The 16,260-nt window shown below is 43.2% G+C and overlaps 1 protein-coding gene across 1 annotated transcript in view; it reads right to left on the bottom strand.

Moving 5' to 3' along the window:
* Positions 1-13,799: 13,799 nt before the first annotated feature.
* hnrnpc (heterogeneous nuclear ribonucleoprotein C) overlaps positions 13,800-16,260 on the bottom strand; it is an 11,494-nt gene continuing 9,033 nt past the window's right edge. The window contains exons 10-11 of the mRNA XM_027287918.1: positions 15,258-15,415; positions 13,800-14,891 (exon numbers count right to left, since the gene is read on the bottom strand). Coding sequence (XP_027143719.1) covers positions 14,787-14,891; positions 15,258-15,415 — 263 coding nt within the window. The 3' untranslated portion in view covers positions 13,800-14,786. The remainder of the gene's footprint in view (positions 14,892-15,257; positions 15,416-16,260) is intronic.

The raw sequence follows: 16,260 nt of genomic DNA, 5'->3' as shown, positions 1-16,260 counted from the left end.
GAGAGAGCCAGGCTAGCCAGTTTCAACCCCTTTTTCACTCTTTTGCTAAGCTAAGCTAACCAGCGGGTGCCGTGGCTTCATATTTACCGTGCGGACAGTGGGGTATCGATCTTCTCGTCTAACGCTCGGCAAATCTGAACACTTTTAAGTATTCTTAAGTGTTTTAGTTGAAGGTTGTTCTTAATTTTTATTTTTTTTCCAGTCTTGATGAACACACTGAAGTGTATAAAATGTAATATTGACACAGCTTGAACATGCTTTGGTAAAAAGTTAAATCTTATGATATAAGGGGTATTTCTATAAAGAAAATATATTGATTAAGTCAAAATAAGTGTCTTAGAGTTCATATACATAGAAATGTATCTCAGTTTGATGAAATGATTGTTCTCATGTCTGTTGAAGATGATGAGATGATGATCACACATGCACAGCTCATGGCGGACCCTCCTGCACGGCTCCCAGAGGCCGTGTTACGTCACCTTGAAAGCCCTTTAATCCAGCCGGGCGGCACAGCTGGCGGGTCAAGATAAGCGATGACCGGCTGATATTTAACTGGAACTGTTGGAAGCAGTTGGTGCGGTGCGTGTTTGCAACATTCCTGCTTCAACGGGGCAAAGAATGAAACAAATCACTTCAACTGGAGGCAGCTGAATGAAAACAGTGACCGTGTGTAAGAGTAAATCTGATTTTATGGAGGCCATAGTGTCTCCTATGCACTTGGAATGGGACGGTTGGATCGGTTGGATCGGTTAGAGCGGTTCAGTTGATTGCAGTCTGCAATCCCACCGCTAGACGCCACTAAACCCTGCACTCGGCGTGTCTTTAACTCATTCTCTCTGAACTCACAACGACGACACTTGTTTAAATACGAGCTTGGATGGAACAAATATCTGTCTCACCACGTCACGGCAGAGGATCGTTATGTAAGGTGGTTGATTTAGGACCGTGGAAAGATTTTAAACCGCCATTCAATGCAAATAACACACTGAGTGAGTTTCATAAGTTAATCACCGCTAAGAACCACAGATTGTCTTTTTCCAATCTAAATACAGCCGAGAAGCGCATACAGAAAAAGTGCGGTCATCCAATGGCACAACAAGTGAGTCTATGTGTGTCACTTGGGGAAACTGGACTTACATAACCACCGAGCTGATGAGCGATCTTCTGGTTTGCAGTACAGTACAGTCAGTGTCATGTTTATTTCCCCTCTGCTCCCGTTAAAGAGCTCATTATGTATTTCAGCGTAGAAAAAAAGAGAGGAAAAGTTCATTACCTCATGGTCACAGTGGAAGAGCTGGTTGATCAAAGCCTGACGAGGCTGGAGGACAGAGGAAAAACAATGTTCATGTGGCGTTATGTCATTTCAGATTGTCTTATATATCCATGTTTAACTATTATTAATATGACGCTGCAGCTTTAGAGATGCCTGTAGCTAGATTCATCACCTTTGGAGAGAGCCAGGCTAGCAGTTTCCACCTGTTTCCAGTCTTTATGCTAAGCTAAGCTACGTGGCTTCATATTTACTGTCCATACTGTGAGTGGTGTCCATCTCTCGTCGAACTCTCGGCAAGTATGCAGATAGTGCATTGACCAATGTGTTTGGACTGTGGGAGGAGTACCCGAGCAGACAGTGAGGACATGTCCACCCAGTTTGGTCCCAGCCGGGTGGGGTTCGATCCGATGACAGTATAAAGATCGGACAAAGCTGGGTGATGTCGTCCATAAGTGTTGTTTTGAAGCCAAGAGATGTGGTGCTGCCATTTGGCTTCTCAGCCTTCCGGTTAATCTGTTACGGAGGTAACCAGTCTTTAATTACAGGTGAAGGTTCGGTACACGGGAGATCAGTTGTAGCTAATTTCCCCGTTCATGACAACTGTACTGAGGGTGAATTTATATACAACTCACCTGTTCACATTATATTAAGGCTTAAAGTTATGCAGGATTAAGAGCGTTGACGCTTTGATTGACAGGTGGCTTATTGGAGCACCCAGGTGTCATCAGGTCCACCGATGATCCACGTCTTTGCCGATATTTGTCACAGGCAGTCCCCGCTCCACCTACTCCAGCCTCCCAGTTTCCCGCCTTGTGTTTTGTCACGCCCCTATCATCTTTACCTGTGTATTCAAACCCTTTGTTTCCAGATTGTCAGTGTACAATGTGTCCTACTCTCCAGCGTTTTCCTTGTGTGTTTTCTGCTTTCGACCCTCACCTGTTTTTGGACCCGGCCTTTGGATTGCCTGCCTTACCTGACTGATCTCCCGTGTACCGAACCTTCACCTGTAATTAAAGACTGGTTACCTCCTGTAACAAGATTAACCGGAAGGCTGCAGCCAGCACCACATCTCTTTGGCTTCAAAACAACACTTATGGACGACGTCACTCCAGCTTTGTCCGATCTTTATACTGTCATCGGATCGAACCCCTGCCCGGCTGGGACCAAACTGGGTGGACATGTCCTCACCGTGTCTGCTCGGGTACTCCTCCCACAGTCCAAACACATTTGGTCAATGCACTTATCTGCATACTTGCCGAGAGTTCGACGAGAAGATGGACACCACTCACATGTATGGACAGTAAATATGAAGTCACGTTAGCTTAGCTTAGCATAAAGACTGGAAACAGGTGGAAACTGCTAGCCTGGCTCTCTCCAAAGGTGATGAAATCTAGCTACAGGCATCCCTAAAGCTCAGCGTCATATTAATAACAGTTAAACATGGATTATATAAGACAATCTGAAATGACATAACGCCACATGAACATTTTGTTTTCCTCTGTCTTCTCCGGCCTCGTCAGGCTTTGATCAGACCAGCTCTTCCACTGTGACCATGAGGTAATGAACTTTTCCTCTCTGCTTTTTCTACGCTGAAATACATAATGAGCTCTTTTATACGGGAGCAGAGGGGGAAATAAACATGACACTGTACTGTACTGTACTCCAAACCAGAAGATCGCTCATCAGCTCGGTGGTTATGTAAGTCCAGTTTCCCCAAGTGACACACATAGACTCACTTGTTGTGCCATTGGATGACCGCACTTTTTCCTGTATGCGCTTCTCGGCTGTATTTAGATTGGAAAAAGACAATCTGTGGTTCTTAGCGGTGATTACACTTTATGAAACTCACTCAGTGTGTTATTTGCATTGAAGACGGCGGTTTAAAATCTTTCCACGGTCCTAAATGAACCACCTTACATAACGATCCTCTGCCGTGACGTGGTGAGACAGATATTTGTTCCATCCGAGCTCGTATTTAAACAAGTGTCGTCGTTGTGAGTTCAGAAAGAACGAGTTAAAGACTGAAGGGTTTAGTGGCGTCTAGCGGTGGGATTGCAGACTGCAATCAGCTGAACCGCTCTAACCGATCCAACCGATCCAACCGCTCCCATTCCAAGTGCATAGGAGACACTATGGCCTCCATAAAATCAGATTTACTCTTACACACGGTCACTGTTTTCATTCAGCTGCCTCCAGTTGAAGTGATTTGTTTCATTCTTTGCCCCGTTGAAGCAGGAATGTTGCAAACATGCACCGCACCAACTGCTTCCTAACAGTTCCAGTTAAATATCAGCCGGTCATCGCTTATCTTGACCCGCCAGCTGTGCCGCCCGGCTGGATTAAAGGGCTTTCAAGGTGACGTAACACGGCCTCTGGGAGCCGTGCAGGAGGGTCCGCCATGAGCTGTGCATGTGTGATCATCATCTCATCATCTTCAACAGACATGAGAACAATCATTTCATCAAACTGAGATACATTTTTATGTATATGAATCTCTAAGACACTTATTTTGACTTAATCAATATATTTTCCTTAATAGAAAATACCCCTTATATCATATAGATTTAACTTTTTCACCAAAAGCATGTCCAAGCTGTGTCAGTATTTACATTTATACACTTCAGTGTGTTCATCAAGACTGGAAAAAAATATAAAATTAAGAACAACCTTCAACTAAAACACTTAAGAATACTTAAAAGTTGTTCAGATTTGCCGAGCGTTAGACGAGAAGATCGATACCCAACATGTCCGCATGGTAAATATGAAGCCACTGCACCCCGCCGGTTAGCTTAGCTCAGCATAAAGAGTGGAAACGGGTTGAAAGTGCTAGCCTGGCTCTCTCCAAAGGGGATGAAATCTGTCCACAAGTATCCCTAAAAAAGTCACTAATCAAAAAGTTGTAGTAAGTAAACTCTAACAGCAATTTGCTGTATGACGGTTGCAGCAACTTTGATTGCCTGGCAAATGCTCCCCTGCTATGAAGTAGTCCGGCACAGCTGTATATCAGTTGCTACAGTTAAATTTTAATATAAAAACATTGATTTTAGAAGCTTTAATAATTACTGACGGCAGGAACGGCTACAGCCGAAAAAAACACCAATCATAAATATCAGAATGGGGTTTGAAATAATTGATCCTAACAGTTTTTCAGAATCAAATTCAAGTGTAAAGATTGAAGAATACAATGACATATGCAGTATGATGTCATGTAGCCCAGTAGTTTGGATGGTTAGCTAACAAGTAAGTATATTTATCAAACCAAAGGTTGCATTTCTGTACAGGGGAAGTAAACAGTGTTTGTGAACATATTTCGGGGGCCTTGTGCACTAAAATAGATCCAAATAGACAAATGCAGGGAACGTGTTTTCAGTCTTTCTCAGCTGGGTAAACACAGAGCAGTCAGACTTCCCTCTAACATATATCTTTAGCTCAGTCAACGGCCGCATTTCTCAAAACCACGACGGGCTATCATCACCAGACAGCTGAGAATTATTCATCAAGTACGCGAGAGTTTTAGCTCCATCTGTCCTGAACCCTGCGTCACCTGGAACGACCCCGAATCAAGTCATCGACCGAGGCTAGATGGCTGCGAGAACGCCCCGTGCTCCACAAGTGAGGTCAAGGCAGGTTGAATGATTGATGAAAAGGAGGTTTTTCCTTCTCCAGCCTGAAGTATAATGTGCATGTGTGTGGTCTGTGGGGAGTCAGTAAGCTCTGAAACAGACAAACAGTCATTCGGTTTTGTGCTGCTGCCAACAAAAAAGTTAACAACAGGAAGAAATTATGGCCACGTACTGTAACGCCAATGTTGGACATGCACTGAATCATGTGGTACGCTCAGAACAATCAGCCTGGAAATGCTTTTGTTTGATTTCTGATAAAAACCTGGCTACATGTGGAGCAGGATGTGATATAACAGCACCCAAAAATGCACCTGACATCATCTAACATCTGCATTCTGGCTCGATTTTGCTGTTTGAAAGACTCATTTAGACTTCTGATTGAGCAGGATGCTGCTTCCGCCCGCCCCCCCTCTCCATTTTAATCACCCCGCCATGTCGATCAAACACCAGCCTGTGTGTGAGTGTGTCATTCACTGTAGTGCTGTTAAAATGATGAGATTTGAGCTTAATCATAATTCAATTTCAGAGGGGACGGAGCCGCGAGAGGTTTGCAGGTAGCTGCTCATGTAATTAAGTGAAAGGGGCGGGGAAAGGTGTGTTTAATTTCAAGGATTTCAAGGCTCAAGACTTTCAAGACAAGTCCTCTCCAGAACATTAGCAACCACAAAGAAAACATGTAACATTTTCAGATTTTTATTGAGTTTATCTCCTGATTTATCGACCACTGTAACAGTTTAAAGCTGCAGTAACTTTTTTTGCCACCTGGGGGCAGCGTAAACAAGCTGTAAACACGTATGACATATTCTCACGTACAGAACAACGTTAATATTTCTGTGCAGTCGTTGTTTTGGTCTCCACCAACTCCACCAACTGTTTAATGGTCCAGTGTGTAGGATTTATTATTATCTAGTGGTGTGGTTAAAGGTTCAGTGTGTCACTTTTAGTATGATCTTTTAGCAGAAATGAAATATAACGTGGATAACTATGTTTTCAGTTAGAAATAATCACCTTAAAAATGAACCATTATTATTATATTACCATAGAATTAGCCTTTTATATGGAGCGGGTCCTCTTACACAGAGTCAGAACAGTCAAAAGGCTCTACAGAAAAAGAAGATGTACAAGAAGAAGACGTGTTTTGTGCTTTGTTGGAAGTTTAAGGAAGTTAAATCTAGACAAATTAAATATTATTATTTAGCACAAGAAAAGCAGCAATCTTTGCATAAACAGAACCAAAACGACATGACATTTACTATGACAACAATAACCTCAACAGGCTACTTAGGCGGTTGTGACGATGACCTCTTTTGGCACATGAAAGCCAAACAGTGCCTTTAAAAAAGGGCAAAGACTGTAGAACATGAAGTTCTCCTCGTGTCTCTGAAACATTCCTGATCACATTTATAATTTACATCATCACTGCTAGTTCAGAATCAGTGAACTCTGTGTTCCTGTTCCATCATCACCTTCATCATCATCATCATCATCATCAGCTCCTCTGCAGACTCAGTGAAGAAACATCTTTCATGTCCATGTATCATTCAGGACTCAGCTGGCTGAAAGCTTTTGTCTTGCTCATGCTGGCTGTTATAGAGATGTCGAACCAGAAGAACGAGTCCTGGAGTTTAACTTTCATCTCCTCCGTGTCAGCTGAAGCTTTTGTTCTCCCTCTGCTCTTGTTTTTGTGAATAAAGTCTCTCTGATGTGGCCGCTCTCTTCCCGTTCTCCGGTCGGACTGGATAATGTGCAGCAGCTCCAGTGGCCCCTTGATCGGATAAACCAGGCTCCTTTTAATCACTGCAGTTGACCCCGTGACCCCATCCACCCTCTTTACACACACATCCTCCCCCTCTTTTACCTCCTACAGCCCGACCTCCTGCTGCAGGGTCAGTGTTGAAGGAATCCTTCAACATTTATGGATATAACAGCAAACACATGGCCGAGCAGTGCACGGAAAGAACAGAAGGAGCTCTGAGTAGAAGAACGTTTTATATTTAAGCACTCCATTTGATGATTCTGCTAAAAATCTTCGCTTTGAGGCACCTTGAACTTGAACAAAAGACACCTTATTAAGATTCTGAAGCAGCCTGATACATTGGGAATGACTGACACAGTTATCCAGAGTGATTAACGGACCCGTACTTGTGCCATACTCTGATTATGTTTGGGAGATTAAGCTCTGAGCCAGAGCGAGTTGTAATTGTAGCAACAAATTGTGATTTTCTAACTAATTTTGGTGATTTGCATGTGTTAGCCTAAAAAGACTCCTTCATGACAAGAAGACACCATCCTCTGCCAGCGTTCTTGATGAATCTTAATCCATTCCTCATGGGAAACGGCCTCCAGTTCAATAATAGTCTTGGGTTTGTGCGCTGCAACCACAGGCGACTGTGATGGCCACTCTAGAATCTCGCAGGACTTCTTCTGGAAGTCAAGCCTTGGTGGACTTGCTTGTCATCTGTTCCTCACAGATGGCGTGACGTTTCCGCCGCCGTGCTTCACTGTAGGACGGGTGTATGCTTCATTTGTCCTGCGACAAGACAAAATGTGAATGTTTGAACTTTGAGAAACAAACTGTCGATCGACCATCGTTGGTCTATGGTACGTATTCCAAAGTGGTGCAACTGATCGGACAATAACTCGACAATTATGAGACCTCTCAAGACTTTGCAATGCCTCCACCTCTTCCAAGCTTGGAGGAAAACTCTGGCTGCCAAATTCACATTAAAAACACGTGTCCATATCTAGATCAGGGTTTGGTTTGTCTGTTCTGGGCTAAGGGAAGAGGACCCGCTCTCGCTGTAGATATAAAGGGCTCATTATAAGACCACGAAAGACTTGATTCTCATTCCTGCTAATAGATCCTCCTAAATCTTACCCACCTTTTGCCCTTTAGGCTTTTACATTTCCTCATCATATCCATATTCTCGTGTTACCCTCGCCTCAGCCTCAGGATCTGCATAAATCCACCTAAGACGCACTCTTCAAGGCCGCCCTATCGAAAGTCTTGATGATGAAGCACAAGAGGATTTGTTTGATGCTGGAAAAAAATCAAAAGAGCATCGCTGCGGCGGGCGGCGCAGCACGGACGTCCTCTTTAGCGCCGCCTGAGCGAGCAAAGAGGCTTTTTGGTGAGGAGCTGGCAGTCTGAGGGGTGGTGGTGGTGGTGGTGGTGGACGAAAACTAAAAGGTACTGCCCCTCCTCCTCCTCAGGGATTACAGTACTCTACTGTTAGTGTCTTTATATATGCAGTAGGGATGTATGCGTTCATGGCGGGGCGTGCATGTGTTTGTGATTTGAGACAGCTGCAGAAAAGAGGAGGGTGGAGAAGGTGCAGTTTATTTTTCTGGTGGAAAAAGGGGGCGTGTCCCTGCATGCGATTGGCCCAGTGGGCCGATTCCAGCGTAAGTGACATCACAACTTACATACCTGACCTACTTAAAGTGGCCATGACGTCACTGCTGTCTCTTTCAGTCTGTCTCACTGCCCCTTCCTCTCCTCTGCCTCTTTTCATCTCTCCAGTCTCTCTTTATTGTTCCCTTCATCTTAGAGCCACAAACGGAAAAGAGAGTTAAATAGGAAAGAGAGAGAGAGAGAGAGAGAGAGAGAGAGAGGGAGCAAAGAGGCAGAATCATCTACTGTTGCCAATAACCCAGTTTCAACAGATTAAAGCCATATCAATGAATATTAATGTGTTGGAGAGCGGCGTGACAAAACAGAAAGCTTCCACCATATGGACAGAAAAGAGAGACTGAGTGCTGATCTTGGCGTTCTTTGTCATCAATTATATATTTCATTACAGCAGCAAACACAAGGCTGATGTAAACAGTGTGCAAACGTTTCTGTAAACTTACTGACACGTTCCGTGCAGTGGAATTATATTGTCAGTAGATGACTATAAGGTATACTTTACTGTACTGTGCATTATTTCAGTCAGTATATTTACTGTTGGTTGAGTTGCATAACAAGTCCATGATGTGTCGTTATCAGGGTCAAGCTGAAATAAGTATCCTGCAGACATAAAGAACTTTTCAGAGTTTTCTAATAAGCAATAAACAAAGCAACTTTTATTGCTCTGAGGCCCGTTTGGTTCAATTTGGATGAACAATTCCTAGTTAGTCCCACCCACTTTTGGTTTAGGTCCTGCCCATTCGGATACGGATCATTTAGTTGGTTGAACAGAAACAGACGCAGGTAATGTTGCACCGGCTCTTCTCTGACAGTTATAGTTATGCTTATATTATATAATGCAGAGCTGCATGGTGCACTGATTGGGTGACTTTGAAGACACGTTTCACTAATGCAAACGAATACCATGCTTGTGATATAAGAACTTTATCTGCAACATGTGAGCGACAGTCATTTGTGCAGTGTCTGATAAACAAGCCTCTAATGGTTTCAGTAACTTCATTTAATCAGGTAATCTTCAGGTAATCATCTCCCGAGAGACCTTGGAACTAAAGAAACAATTACAGTCAGACAACCACGCAATCAGCATAAAGACAACAAGCAATCAAATTAAGGCAATTACGAGCCATGAAAAACATCAGATAATGAAGTTTGAACCTCGGAAAGCTGTTTGCAGTTTGTTGTTGTTGTTGCTGTACATGAATCCAGTCCAGTGTGTAGAAGAATACCTCCTGTGAAAACAGTAAAAGAGGGTAAAATATGCCAATAAAAATGACATTTTATAGGAATATATACAGAATAAAGTACTATTTTATACAAGAGGCTGTTAATTGCACAGTAATATTCAATGCCATGTCTTTTACTGTCGTAGTTTGACAGTTTTTCACCATAAAATCCACAGATATGTTAAAATATGGAATAAAACACCAACCTGAAACCTTGATAAAGCAGCAGTAATACTAATCCTATGATATAATACTGCATATATAATAATATAATGGCCTGACAGTGTTTAATCTGCATAATGTGTACTTAAACCTCTAATACTGTAGCACAACAGGTTAGCTTATGTTTGTTTGTTCTATTTGTACAAAAATCATTTGGTCATTTTATGGTGTGTGTGTGTGTGTGTGTGTGTGTGTGTGTGTGTGTGTGTGTGTGTGTGTGTGTGTGAGACTGTTTCCAGGCAACCAGCATAGACTCAAAAAAAGTTCCCAGTCCCAGCCAAGAAAAAGAAACAGTACATATTAGCCTGTTTTCCAAACCGTGTCTATTCCTTTAAGTGATTTCTGCTTTCAATGCGGTGTTTCTTGGTCAACCAGAACCAGGACACTAATTCTGACTGAATCACGGCTTTGGGGACATTAACACATCAATAGTCAATAATAACAATAAGTGTGGTGCGTATATGTATAAATGTATGACAGATTTCTGCGATTATCTGAGAGGAGCAGGGACGGACCGACGGCTGATTTCACCCGCAGGGACCGATCGAATCTGAGGCTGTGCAGGCCGATCACACAAGAAGATGGTTTCTATGATTAAAAAGAAAGAGTGGAGGGATGGATGAAGATGGTGAGAAGAAGAAGCAGGGATGAGGAGATAGAGGATTTGCAGACCCAAACTTTTCCTCCCCGTGGTGAAAATGGCCAAAGGCAGGAGGCAAAACAGCCTCCAGCAACAATTCCTCCTCCTCCTCCTCCTCCTCTCCTCCTCTCTTCTTCCCCCTTTGTGTTCAGTGCAAACTCTCTTTCTCTCTCATTTATATTCACACCAGCTATGGGGCTAGTCACAGGGCAACCGCTGCACAATACTATTCCAAACACACACACACACACACACACACACACACACAGTTACAGTCACTTTCTCCTTTGTCAGGCTAAATGAAGTACAACCGAGTGCAGGCTGAATGAAAACAGAGGAAGTTCCCTTCATCACAAACATGTTTGTGTGGAGGAGAAAGAAGAGAATGTCATTCCAGGTAGCCAACAGCAACTTAATCAACTTCAGTTTAAATGACACGGCAAAAACTGGTCGGAACCAGAACCAGAACACCCTGGCACCCTGGTCTCTGATTCTGGTCCTGATGTTCATGCTCAGGGTGTTTGCAGGAACTTGTACTCGTACTTACAGCTGTAGGGTTATGAGGACTGCGCCAAAAGGGGCCAGTTGAGGTGATTCGGACCTTCTGGGCGCCTTTCTTTAAGTTCGACTAGTAGGAGATCCAGAACCTAGAACCTGCTGGATCTGGCCTGAGAACATATAAAAGATTATATGTCAGCAAAGAATCGTTGAAACGTTGGCGAGTTCTTAAAGGTGACACCACGCATCTTTGACCTCGTAAGCGTTTGTTCTCGTCCGTCAAACATCAGCCGGGCAAATACAAATGAACAGGGCTGAATGATGAGAGCGAGGGATGAGAGGGGTGTGAAAGAGGAGGGGGATGAAAGAGAGGAGGTCACGAAGCAGAGCGAGGAGGGAGGGGAGAGGTGATGAGGACAGATCGAGGGATGGAGCTGGAAGCCTCCACGGAGATTCATCAGTGTCACTGCTGGGAGCTCCGGCGGAGAAAGAAGGAGCGGTGAAACGAGAAAGAAAGACGTAAAAGTGAGCGAGCTAACGCTGGTTTGTCACCGAATCTTCGAGAAGAACGACCAAAATACACCAACCATAGAGTCTTTGTGTTAAACTGTGCCGTCATGGGATGAAACGGCGAGTCTAGATCTGTCTGAAGGCAACACAAAGAAAGGTGCTGACTTGATGAAAAGTCTCTAAAGTAAAATATCAAGTATTACAAACAATTACAAACTCCTCCTGCTGGGATCGTTTAGTCTTGTCACCATAATGAGGAAATTAGCAAAGTTATTGGTACAGGACTGACCGACGCTGGTCCTCATCGTGGTCACGGGAGGCTGGAGAGGTCGGCGGGTCATCACAGGGCCAAGTGGCTATATATCACAAAGGTCAACGGTTGCTTCAAGAGTTGCTTCAAGGTTTCATTGTGTCAAAATGATTTTTGATTTGCTGGTCATCGTTTCATGAGCAGAGACAAAGCATATATATGATTTAAGAGGTCAGAGGAAATGCATGGATCCATTATATAAGGAGATGCATGGTTGTCACTGGACCGTGACATGTTGCTGCGTTGCCACAACTTACCATGTGTGTACATAGTGAGTGTCTGTGCTCTCAGAGAGTGTATGTGTGTGTGATGAAGCTGAAAAGTGAGAAAAAGTGTGTGTGCTACTTAAGACATTGATTCCGCTGAACTGGGCAATGTTCCCCACGTAACAGTGATCACAGTTGCACTTTTAACCCCCCGCTGCCCTTTAGCTGCATTAATGTTCATTTAACCACAGCAAGATGCAATTTAATGTTTCACAAAATGAAAAGTATCGTTTGATTTAAGGCTGTTTACCCTCAGTACAGTTGTCATGAACGGGGAAATTAGCTACAGAGACCAAAACTGTTTTTTGTACCAGGCTGTAAACATGTTTATTTCTGCTGTGAAGTTGGACATTTGGACATGGGGACTTATGGAGACTGACTCACTTCTTCTGGAGCCAGCCTGAAGTGGACGTTAGAGGAACTGCAGTTTGTTTTTTGGCACTTTCGGCACCATGGAGGTTTCCTCTTGGTGAACACATACCTGGTGAATAAAAGTGATTCTGTCTCGGTTTCTTTAAAGCTTCAAAGCAATGAAACATTTAAACCAAAGCTCTGTCATCACTCACTTTAACTGTTAAAACGCCGTTTCCACATCTCTTCATCCCCCCCAGCTCGCACCACAAAATCCTTTCCGCTCGTCCTGTCATCTCTCCATCTGTCAGCCACTCTTCCATCTGTTTCCAGTCTTCTGCAGCCTGTTCATCCATCCATCCATCCATCCAGCCCTACATCATCCATACTCTTATTATCCACCGCCCCTCCTCCCTCCGTCTGTCTGCCGTCCTCTCGTTAGTCACAGTTCACCCTGAAGACTACTCCTTATTGATTCGCTATCCCTCTTTTTTCCCTCTTTATTCCAGCCAGGTCTCGGTTTCTGTTCCTGGACTTCATTAACCAGCTTCAAGGCCTCCGCAGACTCCCAGGCAGGATAATGTATATTTATGAGGAAGCTGTGTATCGATGCAGTTCGGTCATTGGTAATGAAGTTACGGGGCAAACAAGCTCGTTTGCGTCGTTCTTTCAATGTCAAGCTTGTTGAGAATGTTCAATCTAAGCCAACGTCTGCAGGTAAGAAGTGTAGATTAAAAGGTCCAAGGTGTAAGATTTAAGGGTATCTATTGGCAGAAAATAAAAATAACAAAATAAGAACTGTTGTCTTAAAATGAGCCCTTTATATCTAAAGGGACATTTTTCGACAGTAGTCCGATCTAGATCCTTCAGCAAAACGTGAACAAATACAGGTGAAGTTAGGGCTCAAGACGTGGCCAAAATTTCAAAATCAAAAGACAGATTAAAGGTCCAGGGTGATGGATTTAGCAGCACCTAGTGGTGAAGTTGCAAACTGCAATCAAATGAATAATCTCCGACACCTCATCCTCTTCTAAAGGAGGTAGAAGAAACTCTGGCTGCAAAAAACAAAAGGTCATATCTAGATCAGTGTTTGTGATTACACACTGATGAAAACATAGAAATGAATATTATAATAATTTCCTGTCAATAGATGCTAAATCTTACACACTGCATCTTTAATAATTTACATTTTTCATGTTGATTTGTGTAAATGGATGTACATTGCGTCAGTGTCAGACGTTTCGAGATATCCGTCTTTCAGATTTTTGCCTTCTGCTCAATCAAAGGTCGTTTCAAGAGACAAATATCTAAAAACTTTGACAGATAAAAGAAAATCTACCTGCGTGGCGTTTTAAATGAGTGAATACAAACGGTCACACCACCCATCTATTCTCTGCGTCTCGTAAAGCTCCACCTTGATGTCATGAATGCATCCATGTGAATCCTAAAAAAAAGGAAAAGCTCCGACAGGTTCCAACTTGGAAAACATGTTTATTGACTTTCACCAGTGCAGTCGAATGACAAACAGAACATCCAACGGAAACAGACAAACATGGAGTAGCACTGCATTACACAAGTCAAGGTCGGTGAAGGTCGCAAGACCTCTGCGACAAACCAAAACATTTTTTTTTTCAGAGCGAGCACGATTTTTTTTTTTTTTTTTACATTTTTCTGTTGTGTCCGGGTGTTGGAGCAGGACAACGTGACCTGCTGCTCGTGTTGTTATCTGACGAGCAGATGGTGAAGATATTCTGTAAGTCCTTTTGTGTGTGGACGAGTTGTTGTGATGTGCTGCCACCTGCTGGTTTGAAGGCAGCTGTGCAGCAGCTGGATCAGGAATATATTTTAAAAATGTTTTCTACATTTTCACGCCCGGGTTTTGTGAGTACCATGTGTGGTATTCTGTCTCAAGACTGACGGTGACGACCTGAGCATTAGTCTTTCTTCTGGATTTGTTTCAATGTCGGCCTCTGTCAGGTGTTAGACTTTACTAAATAAAAAGATACTTATTGACGAGGCCTTAACCGTTTTTCCTTTCAAAGTTCTGACACTGTGGCGGCTTATAGCCCTGAGTTCAAACATACAATGTTAGACAATGTTAAATTTATCCTCACCTCAACCTGAAACACGTCAGAGTTTCATTTATCCAATGCCGGAAAACGCCCATAAAAAAGAACATTTAAAAAAAAACAGGACATCAAAAAGAAAATCCAGAAACAAGTACTGATGAGTGTGTGTGTGTGTGTGTGTGTGTGTGTGTGTGTGTGTGTGAGAGTAAGAGAGAGAAAGCGATATCTACAAACACACTGTTTAGAAACGTCCAGTCGATTCAGCAGATATGAGCACATGACCACCGCGTACACGTCTGGCATGGAGATACAATCATACACAACTTGTTTTGTGTATGTGTGTGTGTGTGTGTGTGTGTGTGTGTGTAGGTGTGTGTGTGTGCCTGTGTTTAGGAGTCATCTCCGTTGGCGCTGTCGCCGTCGTCCTCTCCTTCCTCCTGCTCTCCTTCCTCCTCCTCGTCCTCGTCGTCCTCCTCCCTCCCTCTGCTTTTCATCTGCGCAGGAGGAAAAGAGGCTTTTAGTAACAGTATGCTGCTGCCAACTGTAGCTGTCGTGCTAGAACAGGAGCTTGGTGAAATAAAAGGCTGAAAGACAGACGCCGAGCTGGGCTGACTGCTGCTGGACTAGTCAGTGATATTAGCTGCTGCTCTGTCTTGTCCTATGTGTTGTTGTTGATGTTTGGCAAAGTTGTCGACTAATGTAATCAGAACAAATACTCGAGTACAGTAATAATCATTTAAATAATCTGCAAAGAAATCAACAGACTGAAATGAGAAATTATCGGAGCAACTTGCTTCAAAAGACACCAACGTCTTAGATGTGGACGTCCGGGTTCCATGCCTCCACTCATCGGCCCTCACCTCGTCCTCGTCCTCCAGCAGATCCCCCTCCTCCTCCTCCTCGGAGTCGTTCAGCTCCTGGCTCTCTCGGTCCCGTTTCAGGCTGTCGTCTTTCTTGCTCGAGGTGGAGGAGTTGAGGGAGGACACCTCGCCTGGTTCTGGTTTGCTGCTCTTCATCTCTGAGTGAATGGAGGAAGAAGAAGGCGGGGGTGACACAAGAGGTGGATGTTATCTGAGCTTTTGAGGATCATCTTCCCCAAACTTAAGGTGGAAACTGCTACGTTACTTTGACAGCTTAGATTTTAAACGATGGAAGGGGTTTGTTGGATAACCCCAAAATGACTCATTTTATTTTGAAATCTGCATATGCCCCCTCATGACTCATCCTAGCGCAGTATGAGTCAGGAGGCTTATCTTTGAAAGGGTGAGAAGAACGAGCTAAATTTAAAAACTCCTGTTATACATTGGCATTCGCAGAGAGTGGTTTTTGCTTCTTGGTATTTAGCATTTGCACATTAGCAAGTAAGCTGTGACATAAACGTCATAAATGAAAGTTTCAGGCTCCAAAGTTGATGGTGTCGTTAGTTTGTTGTTTTACACTTATTACCAGAAGCTGGTTTGCAAAAGGTTTTTCCGATTTAACAAGTTCAGTTATGATTTCAGATTCAAGGTTTGTACTTTACTTGAGAATTCCATTTTCTGCAACTTTCAGAGGTAAAAATTGTTCATTTTACTCCACGACAGTTTTATTTATAGTTAACTCTTTCAGACTGTCCAGTGAAAGCCACAAATCCCAAAATTTGGTGATTTTAAATGTGAATTTACTGAGAAACTGAAGGATTACGTGTTTGGTCATGGGTTGAAGAAACCTAAACTATCTGTGAAACTGTCTTTTGAAATTCATCACCACAAAGATGGAAACTGTTTGCTGGTTTCTCAGGAAAAGTGTGAATTCGTATTCCCACAGCGCAGTGTCACTGCAAACCAATTCTGTTAGACACGGACCTTTAAGTAAGAGTTTTTA

Source organism: Larimichthys crocea, chromosome XIV (assembly GCF_000972845.2).
Source record: "Larimichthys crocea isolate SSNF chromosome XIV, L_crocea_2.0, whole genome shotgun sequence".
Taxonomy (NCBI): Eukaryota; Metazoa; Chordata; class Actinopteri; family Sciaenidae; genus Larimichthys; species Larimichthys crocea.
Note: the sequence above shows the minus strand (reverse complement) of the source record. Positions and strands in the feature narration are given on the sequence as shown.